This window comes from Perca flavescens, chromosome 9 (assembly GCF_004354835.1).
Source record: "Perca flavescens isolate YP-PL-M2 chromosome 9, PFLA_1.0, whole genome shotgun sequence".
In the NCBI taxonomy this organism is placed as follows: domain Eukaryota; kingdom Metazoa; phylum Chordata; class Actinopteri; order Perciformes; family Percidae; genus Perca; species Perca flavescens.
Genome location: NC_041339.1, coordinates 15,299,811 through 15,315,200, shown reverse-complemented (window position 1 = coordinate 15,315,200; position 15,390 = coordinate 15,299,811). Strand labels below are relative to the sequence as shown.

Genomic DNA, 15,390 nt, shown 5'->3' with positions numbered 1-15,390 from the left:
AAAAATTCATCTGCAGCACAGATGAATTACACAGGAGCACACGCCTGAGTGCAAATATGGACGTGGTTGTGAATGGAGGGGGAATTTAAAGGACGAGAAAGAGTGTGAAAAGATAAGGGGGGGGAGATGGTTAGTTTACAAGTGTGCGTACAATGTGCGTCTGCGAGCAAGTTTGCATATGTGTATCTGCTTTTAAATAAAGTAGACGCTACGCAGGCAACAACGTTTTTAATCAGTCTCTTGCTCGAAAGTCAGATGTTTGCCAGGCTAGTTCTACTCTGCAGATGTTGACCGAGCAAGTGCATCCATCGCCTCTTGGATTCTCGGCACAGGCAGAGAGATTTTTTTATTGACACAATGCAAGTGATCACACACACGCAGTCAGAGGATCTGCAACAAGTTCTCTCTTGCTACAACACATCTGCTCAAAACAACCTACAGCAGTCAGACACCATTAAAACCAAGGAGGCTCCACATTCGGCATCTGCTTTCTATCTATCTTGTCCGGAACTCAACCTTTAGTCTGAGACAATAAACAACCCTTTTTCATTTGGCTTTAGCCTGGGTTCAATGTTTGTTTTAATGATGAGGCTTTATCCAAAAACCTAAACGAACATGGGTTTTACCTCCGGCAACAATCAGCAATCCCCTGTTTGGTCTCACCAAAATACAAAACAGGTGCATATGTCGTAAAATCTTCCGCTCATTTTCCTGCTTTAGGAGCAACCACAGCATGTGTCATACCCTTATAAAATATAATAAGTTGATGACCTGCTTTGGTAATGTTCTTACAATAGGAGCCATCTAAGGCAGTGCATCAGGGGGTTGTATTTAGCAAGCTGCTCCTCTAAATCTCCAAAGTTTCCATTACATGCCTGGCTGGTCCCCTGATGTTAGTGACCAGGGAGAAGAGAGCATTGCTCTGCCAAGAGCCGCCATTGAGCCAGAACTATCCCACACACACTCACTCACACACACACACATATACTGTATACACAATACACACTCAAAAAGGTTTGGCAAGCCTTTTCTTCACTCATTAACAACAGGCTTGTCATTCCCAGAAAAATCCCCGATGCACAATTTTGACTGAAAACCGAGTGACTCTCTATGACAAGAAGAGAGGGAATGTGTATGTTTGTGCACATGTGGGCGGAGGATAAATTAACAGCGGTACCAAATTAGCAGCAATGTGCGGTTTCTGAGTGCTGCGGTCTTACTCAGCATGTTAAAGCTAATCTGCGTCCCTCAGCAAGCCTTCTTCTCAGTTTGATGGTAATTCTGACTGAACACACCACAGGCCACAAACAAACATCAGACACCAGAGGGACGGAGGGAGGGAGGGAGAGAGGGAGGAAAAGTGAGATAATAGAGATAGGAGGACAAAAAAAGAAAGAGACAGACATTGGGAGAAAGTGAAGGAAAGAGAGACAGATTGGAGCAAACCGAGAAAACCAGAGTTTTTTCAGGCCAGTCAGCCATGTGGCAGCCTCAGCGGTAGAGCTGACCTGCAGCAAGACCTACGGATCGTGGGGTCGGCTGAGCTCCACTCCCTGGTGGAAACACACACACACACACACACACACACACACACACACACACACACACACACACACACACACACACACACACACACACACACACACACTCAATCCTTGACCACAACACTTAACCTGAATCACCCCTGGACAGCTCTCTGTCTGATAACCTGCTGAGAAAACGGTGGCAACATGTCACAATGTGATTTATACATGTTATAATAATGTATGTTGTAAAAAAAAAAAAAAAAAATATATATATATATATATATATATATATATATATATATATATATATAGGCTTTTTGGGAATATATCGAGAAAATAGGCTTAGCAGCACACTAATGTCCTATGCAACTGTTTTACGATAAAGCCACTTTTTAGTTGGTAAACCTTTTTCAAGGCAATTTTGACAAAAGCTTATACCGACATCAAATATGTGCCTTGTCATGCAAGTGCACATCGGAAATGCAGTTCACAGCTGTAGATCTCTAGGTCCAAATAAGTAGTAAATAAGTAGTATGCCTATTAATTACAGCATATCACAAAAACTGAGGATGAATCAATACAGAAAGCCATTGTGAAACCAAAATAAGATAATTAAGTTTCAGAATTAATTCACGGGACATAAATCCTGCACAAACATCTGGAAAGCAACATATGCCGAGATAAAGGTCAAGTAATGAAAAACTGGGCTACTTTATCATTACATCTAAACTGAGTGTGCAGAGCCTTCTTTTCTCCATATTTGATGTTTATGGCGTTCTTGCACTTCAGCATTGTGTCGAGAGTTTGGTGGTAGTCTCAAACGTACAAATTCTTTGGGAATATAAAAATGGGCTGCTGTGATGTGAAAGATACAATAAAGGTTGAACCTTAATGTCTTAAGTCTGGGGCAACTTCCAAAAGACAGTAGCAAATGCTTTAGTGCACAGTAGTAGTAGTAGTAGTAGTAGTAGTAGTAGTAGTAGTAGTAATAATAGACATTGCACAATGTCTCAGACCCAAAGGCAGAGAAATAAGATGGCTCATACATATGAAGCATTGTTGAGATTAAAAAAAAAGTGCCACAACTACAAGGAATGAAAGTGGATCCACTGAAATGGATTAATTTGCGAGCCAAAAAAGGCTGTGAAACTGAAACTTCTCACTGTCCGACCCAGAAAAGGCCTTTGGGTTGGACGATTGAAAACCCTAAGCTCCTCAGAGAGCACGATCAACGCAATATTGATCAAACAATCTCACTAAGTGCTGCTTATAACGATGCCCAACCGCTCTTTAAAAGCGCTCTATATGGGATTGCCTTTGTTTGCATGTACATGCCACACTGCCATGGCCTGATGGATTGGCACAGTGCCACCTCTGGGGAACGTCTCAACCTCTATCTCTTGCATTCTTTTGCTTTCATAAGAAGAGAAAGGGACGGCGGGAAAGAAGGGGAGGGGGATGACAGAGAACAACATGAAAAGGGCAAATACAGGATAGATAAAGAGACAGCGGAAAGTAAAGGACAAAGGAAAATATGACAGGAATATGCAGAGTGAGTGACAGCGAGGGCGACTGTTGCCTTCATCAACAATCGCTTGGTCAACACGGGAGTAGAAAAAAGGCGAAAAGAATTACGATATTGAATTTGCAGCCTAATTAGGGAGAATACCATGTCCTTTGTGATCAACCAAGCAGAAACATTTAATTACAAAACCAATTATGAGGTGGGATAATGTCTCACATCTGACACAACCATCCTCCAAGCAGAACAGGTCATTTTCAGGAGTGGAGGAGAGGAAGAGGGGAAGGGAGGGGACAGAGGGTGAACAAGGCACACAGAAGACGACTGCTCGACTGCTAGGTGTGATTTTCTTTCTTAATTGTTTTCATGCATGTGCAGGAGAGAGAGAAACAAAGAAAGAGCAGGAAAAAAACACTTGAAATCATGAATATGTGTGAACATACAGTATATACTGTATAATGTACATGAGGGTTGGTGATCACACCTCCATGATGTGTGTATGCATGCGTTAGAGTCAGAAAAAGATTGTTCTTTGGTTAATTATTCAGTCGGTTTCACCTCCAACGTGATAATATAGCAACAGGGGCACAAAAACAACACCTGTATAAATCTAATGGATTTGAATACAATTACCTCCCTGTAATTGATATCATGATACAAAATTCATATAATTTGGTTATCATAACATCCAGTTTATATTTTAGTATTTCATGATAAAGCCAAGCTTCATCAAGCTACATTTTTGACAAAATGAATCCAAGATATTACAATGACAGCACACCTGTGTTTTGACATCGAAGTAGTTTCCTAATTGTAGTTTCCAAAGTCTAATAGCTCAATAAACTAAACAGTGAATCATTCCACTTGTTTGGTAATCATGTTTACATTACTTCTTTTGAAAGGCTTTCCTAAAGCAGCAGTAACAATTGTCCGATTTTTTTTTTTTTTCGATTTTGAGGTATTTGTTTGAATATATCCTACTGTTTGAGTTTGTGTATAACATTTTTATCTATAAATTAAATTTCCATAAAATGTACTACACTGCAATACATATCGCTATTGTGACACTACATTGATGAAGCTTCAAGGTACCCTGTAGTGTTTTAGTGCTATGGAGCAATGCTTGATTATTGTGTTCCCTATTCTTTGATATTGCGCACGTGCATGTGCACAAGCATGTGGGTGCCAATGGTTCCACACTATTCCACTCATTGACAGGTAGTTGTATTGTGACAAGAAAAGTAACAAGGCACCAGCAACATGCAGTGAAGAAGAAAAATATAAATGTTTTATGAGAAAGGAAATGCATTAAACACGATGCTTTTTTGGGGAGAAACAGAATATAAACCCCGTTTAGACAAAAACTCCACAGGGTACGTTTAAAATGTTGCATTTTCTCAGGGGAGGTGTTGATTCAGCTCTATGGTCATTTTTGAGGCTGAAGTTTGTGTTGATGTTGTTGTACAAGATTACATTATATTGCCACATATGTGTAGCCAACTTTTCAGCAGCTGTTATTTGAAAAATAATTGCATTTTTTTTTTTAACCTAATTTGGTCTGAAAATATCGTACTGGCTTTTAGAAATCCATATGGTCTGTAGCATAGTGTGTGTGTGTATGTGTAAGTGTGCGACTGAATGTGCTTGTGTGTACATGCATATGTACACACAAGCACATCCATTCATTTGTGTCTGAGCCCAGAGAGCTGACTGAAAGGACCGGGCTGTGTTCTTATCTCCCTCACACTGCCATGTGACTCAGCTTTACCAGGCAGCCCAGTCATTAGGGGCAAGAAGACCTTTCATATCTCAGTCAGCCCCAGAGCTCTCCTCAGGGGCTGGTCAACAAGGGCCCACACCCTCCCCCTCTCCTCCCCTCCTTTATCTAGCCCTCTCTTCTCCCACACCTCTCTGTCTCCCTTCTCCTCCTCTCAGCCGAGCTTTTTGTCTCTGTCCCTCTATTCACCATTGTGTTTCTGTCTGACACCGTCTCACACAGATTTAATGTCAGGTGTTCTCTCACTGTGGTAAATAAGTAATTTTATTTCTCTGCCTGGAGGGGTCAGAGCCCATGTCCCCCACCCGTCACCACTCCACCCACACACATGCACTGAATACGGGCTGTTTAGTAGATAGAGATCTGTGTGTGTGTGTGTGTGTGTGTGTGTGTGTGTGTGTTGGAGATATAAGAGGTATTGAGGCGTGGGCTGCTGGTGGCTGCTGGGACGTTTCACCCCATCTCTTTCCTCATCGCCTCCGTTTCCCAACGCCCACCTGCATTTTCTGAGGGCACAAACTGCATTCCTAACTCATGATGGTGGAACAAGGGGTGTATGGGAAGGAGGGGCTCTATTCTTCTGATCGATGTGTGTTAGATGAGCAGGGACAATGAGACAATACGCGGTCAGATCCCCCCTCGTCTTGAGGCTGAGCCAGCAGGCATGACAGTCAGATGACTGGCACAATGAAACCAAAGCTTCAGGCAGAAAGGTACAGTACGACATGTGCCATAATAATGTGTCTAAGAAGGAGAGATAGTGTAAGGCGAAAGCTCTGAGTGACTGGACATGATTTCAACATGTTTCACTGACAAACTGTCATCCAATATACTTGATCTGTAATTCTAGTGTAGATAATCTTTGCATACATTCTCCAAATGCTTTGGGGGTTTTAGAAAAAAAAAGTTTTCAAAAGAAGCTGATTGATTAAAACTATTCCGAGAAACAACTCAGAAAATGCCTCCAGTAAAATAAAGAAAAAATGCTGAAGTAACTTAAAACTCAATAAACGGAGAGTTGTTGTGCTATAAATTGTAATTTAAAGTGTGTTGTTCAGCCAGAGTTTTGTATAATTAGTTATCTGCTCTAATGTTGGCCCACATTTTATTTATTCATAATTAATACAAAAAAAAAATGTGTGTAGTTCAAACACCTAAATAATAAAGTAAAAATGATGTTTTGTCATTATTTGTGATGAAGCTCTTTAAAGCCACTACAATTAATATATTTGTATTAAGAATGGATCAAATGACTACTTGTACATAAAAGGGGTCGCTCAAAGTGACAAACCCAAAGATTACCATCACTCAACTCCATACTGTAGCTGTATGAAGCATTCTTAGCATCTTCTAGCTCCTTGTTTACGTTTTACGGCTCTCAACTTTTTGTTTTCATCTCACCGTTCTCATCAACATGCAGCGGTTTTCATTGAAAATGCTCTTAAAAACCCAGTGCAGACAGAGTCTTTGTGTCTAGCTGGTGAACTTACTGTAGTGGAGCATTCAGCAGCTAAAGAGCCAGATATTTTGCGATATTTTACTTTCGCCAGGTGGCCAGAAACACTCCAAATCAATGCTTATGTTGCTCTCTGTCTACTGGATGTGTAAATGTGTTCACAAGTTATTGAACTGTCCCCATGTGGCCAACAATGAATGATGAATGAATGAATGCAGGTTTAATAAGCTGTTTTCGCACGAGAGACAGAGCGAAAGAAAAGAAAAAGAAAGAGAAGATGTCACACCGTCTCACCTCATGCTTGCCCTTCATCCTGCAGATCCTGATGTCATTCTTGTTCGACTCCCACGTCCTTTTCTAGTAAATTACAAAATACACATTCACACACGCACTGCCGGTTAGCCACATTTGCATTTCTCTGTCATGCATCCACCTATAGGTCGCGAATGCTGTGGGTGTTTGTCCAGAAGGTGCTCACCTTGCTGTAGAACATCTCGTCTCCTGCAACAATGTCCAACTCCACACGGAAAAGGTCATCCCTAGAGAGAGAAATATAGAAAGAGTGGCAGTCAGCCAACACAGCACTATCTAAAGCTTAAAGTAAAGCAAGAAGCTGCACCAAGCAAACCATGAATACCAGTTCCACAGCACAAGTACAGTATAGATATAATTGCTAGCTCAGGAAAGTGCAGGTCGATGCAGATATTATTTTGGATGAAATCCAGGCCACACACTTAATACAAGCTCTGACTAGGAATATTTCTCTGTATATTTAATCTGTGTGGTTCTACAACTCACTGTGCGTGCAGCTATGTAATGCATATATATTAGTGACTTTTATTCGTTTGAAGTTGATCAGACCCTCAGAGATTAGAGAACAGCTTTACAATGTCTTCCCAATATATATGAGAAATGGAACCAGACTACATAATGACGTCTCATATTTCTCCTTCGCCTTTTGCCTCCGCTCATTAAACTCTACTTGCTGCACAGAATATGCTCCTAGGCCCCCTGATTCAGCTTATCAGTCTTATTCAAAAGCCTGAAATTGAATTAATGGATGATTTAATCAAGTTGTTATACTGATGCTTGCACACCCTCGCAAGCTGCCTACACGTGGTCCTAAACCTAACACCATGCATGTATTCATGATATTCCCAACACTGCTTTCTCGCACTCTTAATCTGCTGATAATTCTGCAGTAACCTTGGATGGTGCTGTTAAAATGCCAACCAAATGAGAGTTGGGGCTAGGCAGCTAACAGCTGACGTTGGCATATAGATCAAGGCCTCGGTATCTGCTGGGATGGAGCTGAAGCTTGGGGTTAATCTAAGCAAAGTCTCTGGATGGGCTAATCTGTAAATCTGCCATAGCCGTGCTATTGCTGCAGTATCGATCCCATCTCTGATCCAGCTCTGCCTCCCAGTGCTGCCTGTTCTCTTGGTTTCTCCTTTTTCTTTGATAGAGGCAGGGGTTATCATGTATGCATCCATGTAGTGCGCGGTTTATGTGAGAATTCATACCACTGCAGCGTGTGTATCAATGTTTGCATCTGTTTTTCGGAAAGAGAGAGCTGTGAGAATGTGTGCAAGATGAGAGCACAGGTAGGCCAAGTGCCATTCTCCGCTCCTGAATAATTCATCTTCACTTCCTGCTGGTGTTTTTAAAAGATTCCCGCTCTTACTCAACCTCGCAGAACCGGATAACGGCTAAGTGGCGAAGAAAGGCAAAATTGCCAAACACTTGCTCAATGCGTCCCTGCTTAACAGGTCAGAGTTTAAGCGTTCTCCAAACAGTGGAGTGGGCCAGAGTGTGAGGCATAATCTCATCCAGGCTGCTTCAGCGTTGTCTCAGCATTAACATAATGAATATAGCAACAGGCCTCCTGGTCAGAGTTGCTGGCAGCCAGCACTGTTGCCTCTGATAGTGCAGAGGAGGGGGAATTATTTATGCTGCAGCTCCTTTCTCTTTCTCTTTCCCTCTCCCTCTCCCTCTCTCTCTCTCTCTCTCTCTCTCTCTCTCTCTCTCTCTCTCTCTCTCCCCCCCATCTCTTCTCCTGCCTTCCAGGTTGTTTGAATGATGCAAAGCCTGTGGCTTGTATGTTTTTGTTTGTTTATATGTGTTAGAGGATTTAATGTGTGCTGTGCTACAGGGTTAGGATTCAGGGTAAGGACTAACATGCGAACTGTGTAAAAATGTCATTATTCTTTATGTCGCAGGATGCGCATGCAGCCTTGAATAGCCTCGATTGATTAGGTCATAACTTAACAAAGGCGCCTCAACTCACAAAATCCAGGCCTAAAGCCTACAAATCAAAAGTCTCCTATTTCATTCTCTTTGTCTGGCTTTGTGTATGTGTGTAGGATGTGCGTGTGCCTGAGATTTTATTTTTTTTATAATCGCCTCTGACCCTTTTTGACCTGGCTAATACAGGTCAACACAGAATCTGAAGAGAATCTGAAGGGAAACTGTCAACACTTCCTAAATTTCAGACTTGACCAGCTCATGAACTTTCTCCTTTTGGCCGACCAAACAACAGCAGACTCAAGGTCAAGACATCTTAAGTTGCCAAGTTTTCCTATAATTCTTTTTAGTTTTCCACCTCTTTTTCTCTCTAGCAGCCGTATTGTGGTTTAGTGTGATCAGAGCTGAGCCTCTGCAAATAGCGTGCAGGAAAAGCTGCTCCACTGGAAGAAATTGAAATGGAAAGATTTGAGCTGACCACCGATTTACTCTGACACTTCTGCTGACTGAGGGAGAGAACCCTTTGGCACGTCTGTGTGCGAGTTTGCATGTATTTAGGTGTCTGTAAATATGTGCCCCAGTTTGATATCACATACTAGCTCCTAAAAAGTCAATTTGTAGTGCTGTCAAAAACTGAAAAGTGCAGAAAAATCCTGCACCACCCACTAAGTTCATTGAGAGAGCAACACTTTGGTCAAAGACCTTCAAGCATTAAACTCACAGTACATCATCTGTATACTTGAACCTCGGGCTGCAACAACCACTCAAAAAATGCAGTTAAATCGCACCAAAGACGACTACATATTAATAATTGATAAAATGGACAAGAATTTCAAAATCCATAAAAACAAATATCTGAAACTAGGAATCCCTGCACATGCAATACAAAATAAGTTTAAATTGGGGTGAAAATAAATAGTGACAAAAATAAGTATACTTACATATTTAAAGTGGATTCTTGATTTGTTTGTATTTTGACATTTTAGTTCTTTTATGACATCTTATGGGCTTATTTTGTAAATTGTGTTCTTCCTTCATAAAACCCACATTTTCAATGTCCACCTGTGACTACTTATGCCCGCCTGCCACACACTGACTTATCATAGGCCAAATGCCTAATAGAGTAATCAAGAAAAAAGGTAGATGGATTAATAATGAAAATAATCACTGGTTGCCGCTCTAGTTATATTTCCAAACTTTAAAACAGCAGCTTTCCAAAGTTGTAGTTTAAATTACATCAGTCTGCAAGACATTGGCAAAGTGCACTAACTAGCTGTATACTAACGGTAAAACATTGTCCTATGAGGATTAGTCCACAGTGTGCACTTAAAGGAACATGCCAACTTATTGGGAATTTAGCTTATTCACCGTAACCCCCAGAGTTAGACAAGTCCATACATACCCTTCTCATCTCTGTGCGTGCTGTAACGCTGTCTGACGGTTCCAGCAGCATCAGGCCAGCACAGAACATGCAGGTGAATGGTTCCAGTAATCCTACTGCTCCGAATAAGTGACAAAATAACGCCAACATGTTCCTATTTACATGTTGTGAACTATATTCTCAGGCGGAAGAATATAGTACTTGGGCGGAGTGATATGCTCGCAGCAAGCCTGTCTGAGAATATAGTTCCCGGTTTGTTTACTGTTAGAAGATGGCTGTGTCTCATGTTACGTTGTTTTTTGTACACACTGTGACTATACAAATCACAACATGTAAATATTAACATGTTGGCGTTATTTTGTCACTTTTGTCACAATTGGGAGCAGTAGGCTAGTTGGAACCTGCAGGATCTGTGCTAGGCTAAGCTAATGCTGGAAAATCAGACAGCGTTACAGCACGCACGGAGATGAGAAGGGTATGTATGGACTTGTCTTACTCTGGGGGTTACGGTGAATAAGCTAAATTCCCAATAAGTCGGCGTGTTCCTTTAATAGTACTAGTATATAGTGTCTATGGTATGTGATCTCCCTTGCCCTCATCTGCATGCTATACTTTCTCTGCTAGCCGCTCTACAGCTGAACAGCCTGGCAGCTTCACCTCCAAGCTTTCCAGTCTTTGCCACAAGTGAGCGTCTCCCTGTCCATCTGCCATGAGGCATTTGACCTGGCTGTGACTGCCCCCCACATGACCCCCCCCGACCTGAGGTCAGCGCATGCAGGCTAATAAACAGAGCAACACCAACCTGGCAGTAAGTCAACACACTTTCCCTTTCCACCTACTGCAAACGTACACAAACACACGTACACACACGCACAGAGCCAGATGGCAAAACCCCCTTACGCTTTATCACAATTGGAACAGTTAATCAAGAATTGGCTTTGTTCCTTTGCTCATCTTGTCAATAGATAACACTCTCCAATTGGTTTATATTTGTGGGGATTACCCCCTTGGATCTGTCTGAGGGCTGAAGACCACAGGATCCACAGCTGCTCATCTGGACAGCAATGAAATAGGGCTTAACACAGCAAGATGCTTTACTCCAGCAGCCAAATACATAGTTTACTTTCATTTAGCAAGGATGGGGAGGTGGACAGGGAGAGGTACCTGCTCTCAGCAGGTGCTTGGGGCAGGGATTTAGCAGCGCTTGCAGTCTAGGGAGCAGCTATGCTAATGGTGACAGGATTTGGGGATGAGTGAGGCGTCTTATCAAGCCATGCACTCAGTGGGAGCTTTTGGCAGTCATACCTGCCACCACTCAGGTACTTATTTATATATTACACTTTCTAAACCTCTGCCTCCCTGCCGGGTTGTCTCTGGCTCATACAAGCATTTGAACACGGATCTGTTTCTTTCTAGAATGATCATTTTCTGTCAGGAAGCCGCAAACACTATTAGCCACTTTCAAGAAATATATAAATATACTCGTTTTCTGTGAATCCATCACGCTGCCGTGAACCCCCCTCGCCTCTCTCGTCTTTCCACCTGTCAGTCTTGCATTTCATTATCATCCAGTTGGCTGAGCCCTTCATATCAGTTTACCTCTGCTATTTAGTAAAGAAGTTCTGCAGCTGTAAATTGAAATGAACGTCTCTCAGACTGCGTAATGGCACCAGCAATATTTAAAAGCAGACCTGCAGACTGCAGTAGCTGCAGTTGTCTGTGTGCAGTTTTACTATCAGGCTGTGTGCTTATAGACCTTCTCAGTGTAGTCAGAATGGCTGGAACCGTGTTACATAGTTTGATATATTTACTACCAACTGTCAGTAGTGGGGTTAGGCCAGCTGGAAGCCAGGGACTGGGTCATTTCCTGGACCACAGTGGCGTCTCTTGTTGGAAACCACTTCAGTCTTCTTTTAGACTGCCACTACAGTTAATAACCAGCACCATATGGGGAAACTGACTGGGTCTCATTTCTTTAGCATGTTTCAAGCTTGATTATTTTTTAGACAACCAGGGCAATAAATCTTGAGGTGTATGTTTTTTGTTAGTTCAGTCTGTTTGAGGTCGGCTCCTGAATGGCTCCGGGGAGCAGCAGATGTAGCTTTGTGGTGTAAACCCGGTGCAGCTGAGCAGGCCATCCTCGTCTGACCCTCCTGATCACCAGGGCTTCTGTCTGTCCAGGATCAGCACATTCACCAGACTGACAGATGGACACCAAACTAGAAAGCATTTGTATGGCGGAAACATCAGCCTTCAAATGAAGCTACTGTAACAGATTTGTTACAAAAAAACTTGTCTAAGTCTCCCACAAGTCACACATTTGTTTGTTTTTTTAAAGATAATTTTTTGGGCCTCTCCGCCTTTATTTGATAGGACAGCTAGGTGAGAAAAGAGAGAGAGAGGGGGAAGAAATGCAGGAAATTGTCACAGGTCGGACCCGAACCCTGGACCTCTGCGTCGAGGCATAAACCTCTCAGTATGTGTGTGCCTGCTCCACCCACCGAGCCAACCCGGCCACGTCACACATTTATTTTTACCAAGTAATCAGAAGAGATTACAGAACTTGTCAATTACCTAGTGGGGCATTCTGTCCCAAATCAGATAAAGGTTTTTGTTCACATTTTAGATTATGTTCAAGCCTTACGTATATGCTATTTGAGACCAAAAAATAAGTTCTGGTAGGCATAATGAGCCTCATATCTTGTTTCGATTAAACATGAAGACAACATGGAAGGAACTTGTAACTTTACAGAAAAAAACAGATTTTCATGGTCCTAGGAATAAGTCCATATGTAACAAATTGCAACCTCGGCTTGACATACTTGCCATATCTTGCATTCTGATGATGTTAGAGCCCTTGAAATTTGGCACAACATCAATCCAATACTGTAATTTTAGCCAGAACTATGGAAAGTCCATATGTACTGTATATACTTTGGGAGACTGCCTGGCGCCCCATAACCACCCATTTTGCACTTAAGGGCCACTAATAACAAATCTGACATATGCACGTGTCTTTCGATAATTTGGATCTGTTGCATAACCTTTTTGTCTGTGCCTGAACAAATGTCATGGCTCTAGGAGTTAAATGTCTAATAGTTTCGCATTGCCAGACCTTCCTCCACAGCGCTGCGGAGGAGGGTCTGGCTAGTCCACACAACATTCCGGGATGGGAGAAAGACGTGCTCTGGTTTATTGGCATTTCCTTAAACCAATCACAATCGTCTTGGACGGCACTAAGCCGCAGACAGAGCCACGATGCCGCTGCAAAATAGCCTCGGGTTTTGGTGGAACGTGTACGTTCAAAAGTTGTTTAAGTCATGCAACAGAAAACTCAAATTCAACAGATAGTCTAGCTAGCTGTCTGGATTTTCCTTGCAAAGATCTGAGGAGCAGTTAACCATAATCCTCATAAATCGACCGGAGTTTAGAATGCCAACACAAAGAAAGCAAAAGGTGACAAACATCTGGCCAAAATTAGGGACACCCGGCAGAATTTCCGACAGCACCTGAACAATCCTGGAAGTGAAACATAAAAGATATACACTATATGTCTAATGATACTGAACCCTACGTATGGCTTCCTGTCTAGGACGTTTTTAGGGTGCAAACATGACAAAAAATTCCAGTGGCAAAAAACTATCCAACTCTCAAAATTACACAACTAATTTTTTGGAGTCAAGTAACATATACAGTACAGGAAGTTTAAACAAAATCTCATTTGACAGGGAATAAGAAACACAGTTACTTTAATTACTGTATATTACAAAAAATTGACCTCCAAGTTTTAAAGGTCCCATGGCATGAACAATTCACTTTATGAGGTTTTTCAACATTAATATGCGTTCCCCCAGCCTGCCTATGGTCCCCCAGTGGCTAGAAATGGTGATAGGTGTAAACCGAGCCCTGGGTATCCTGCTCTGCCTTTGAGAAAATGGAAGCTCAGATGGGCCGATCTGGAATCTGAGGTCATAAGGAGCAAGGTTACCTCCCCTCTGCTTTGCCCACCCAGAGAATTTGGCCCACCCATGAGAAAGAGAGCGACATCATGGCTTGCAAACAAGCAAAGCATGGCAGTTGGTCAAGGCCACACCCCCACCCTCCACCTTGCCCCCCCCCCCTCTCTCCTCCTCAATAGCTACAGACACAGAAATGGCACATCCTAAGGAAAGCTCATTGTGGGACTGGCTCTAGTGGCTGTAATTCTGCACCAAGGCTGAATTTCGGGAAAGAGACTTCAGATACAGTATTAGGGGACCACTAAGGCCTATATAAAAGCATCCAAAGAGCACCATGTCATGGGACCTTTAATTGTCTGTTCAGGTCTAAGTCTGCAACATAAAAAAGAGAGAAATTATTGCATTTTTATGAAATCACATGAATCAGAGGAGAGAGTCCAAAATTACCCCCAGCAGCGCTAAGCCACAGCTGAATGTTAATATTAGCATGTTAGCATGTCAACGTGTATACAGTTAGCATGTTGAAACACTGACCAAAGTGTTGGAGCTGCCACAATAATAAATTCAACCAGAAACGCATACCTCTCTACAGCTGTAATACTAATGGTATGTTTTATTAGTACATGTTGGTTTGAGGCTCATACACTGTAACTCCTAAAATAATATCCAATGACAGTGGCTAATGTTGCTTGGCAACAAAAACAATAATAACAGACAATCCAACAGATATTAAAGCTGAAAATGGCTCTGACAGAGCTATATATATGTGTGTGATGCAAGCAATCAAAGGCATATCACAGGTCCCAGATTTCTCAAAGCATATTCCTACTGTCATTGTTTCCTCTATGTTGATTTTATTGTGGCGGTGTGCCATGGCAAAATTTCTTCCGCTACGCTATCAGAAATAGGGCAGATGCACAATAGTCGCGGTTGCCTTTTAAATTATCCTGCCGACATAATGCACCCCCCCCGTTGGCTGTCGACTCACATTGCAATTTAACAAGTATAAAACTATTCAGAGGTTATTGGGCCCGTCCAGTTTAACTCCACATACTGTTGTGTTGATGTAGTTTATTGTCAAAACGTTTGCTTTATTCCGAGTCGACTATTAAACGACCAGCTCCACCAAAAACGTCACCGCGGGAGAAGGCTTTGAAACGCAGACACCGAAATCAAGGTAAGAAATAAATAACTAAGGCTAACATTACAAGAAACATAAACAGGCTAGCTAGCTAACGGTTATCGATCTCACGACGTGACTTTTTGCCCGAAGACAGTGTTGTGGAGAGTGAAACGGGAGACTAGAAAAAGGCGTTCAGGTAGTGTGTTGGTAGAATGGCTACAGTAAATCATAGGCTCCTGTTATCTAAAAGATTTTCAATGTAATGGCTGAATATCTAAATGATTTCGACAATGTGGATGAGGTCGTTATAATTGGATGGCCTGCGGCTTCACGCACAATTTGTTTGGATACAAGCGTTGCATTTTGGAAGATAGACGGGATTCTGAACAGCGATGCCCGCGC

At 42.2% G+C, this 15,390-nt stretch overlaps 1 protein-coding gene across 5 annotated transcripts in view; it reads right to left on the bottom strand.

Moving 5' to 3' along the window:
* Positions 1-15,390, bottom strand: part of sema6bb (sema domain, transmembrane domain (TM), and cytoplasmic domain, (semaphorin) 6Bb) — a 148,699-nt gene that overhangs the window by 53,445 nt on the left and 79,864 nt on the right. For all 5 annotated transcript variants that reach the window (XM_028588386.1, XM_028588385.1, XM_028588387.1 and 2 more), the window contains 2 exons: positions 6,760-6,820; positions 6,576-6,638 (listed from right to left, as the gene is read on the bottom strand). In XM_028588386.1, the coding sequence (XP_028444187.1) occupies positions 6,576-6,638; positions 6,760-6,820 (124 nt within the window). The remainder of the gene's footprint in view (positions 1-6,575; positions 6,639-6,759; positions 6,821-15,390) is intronic.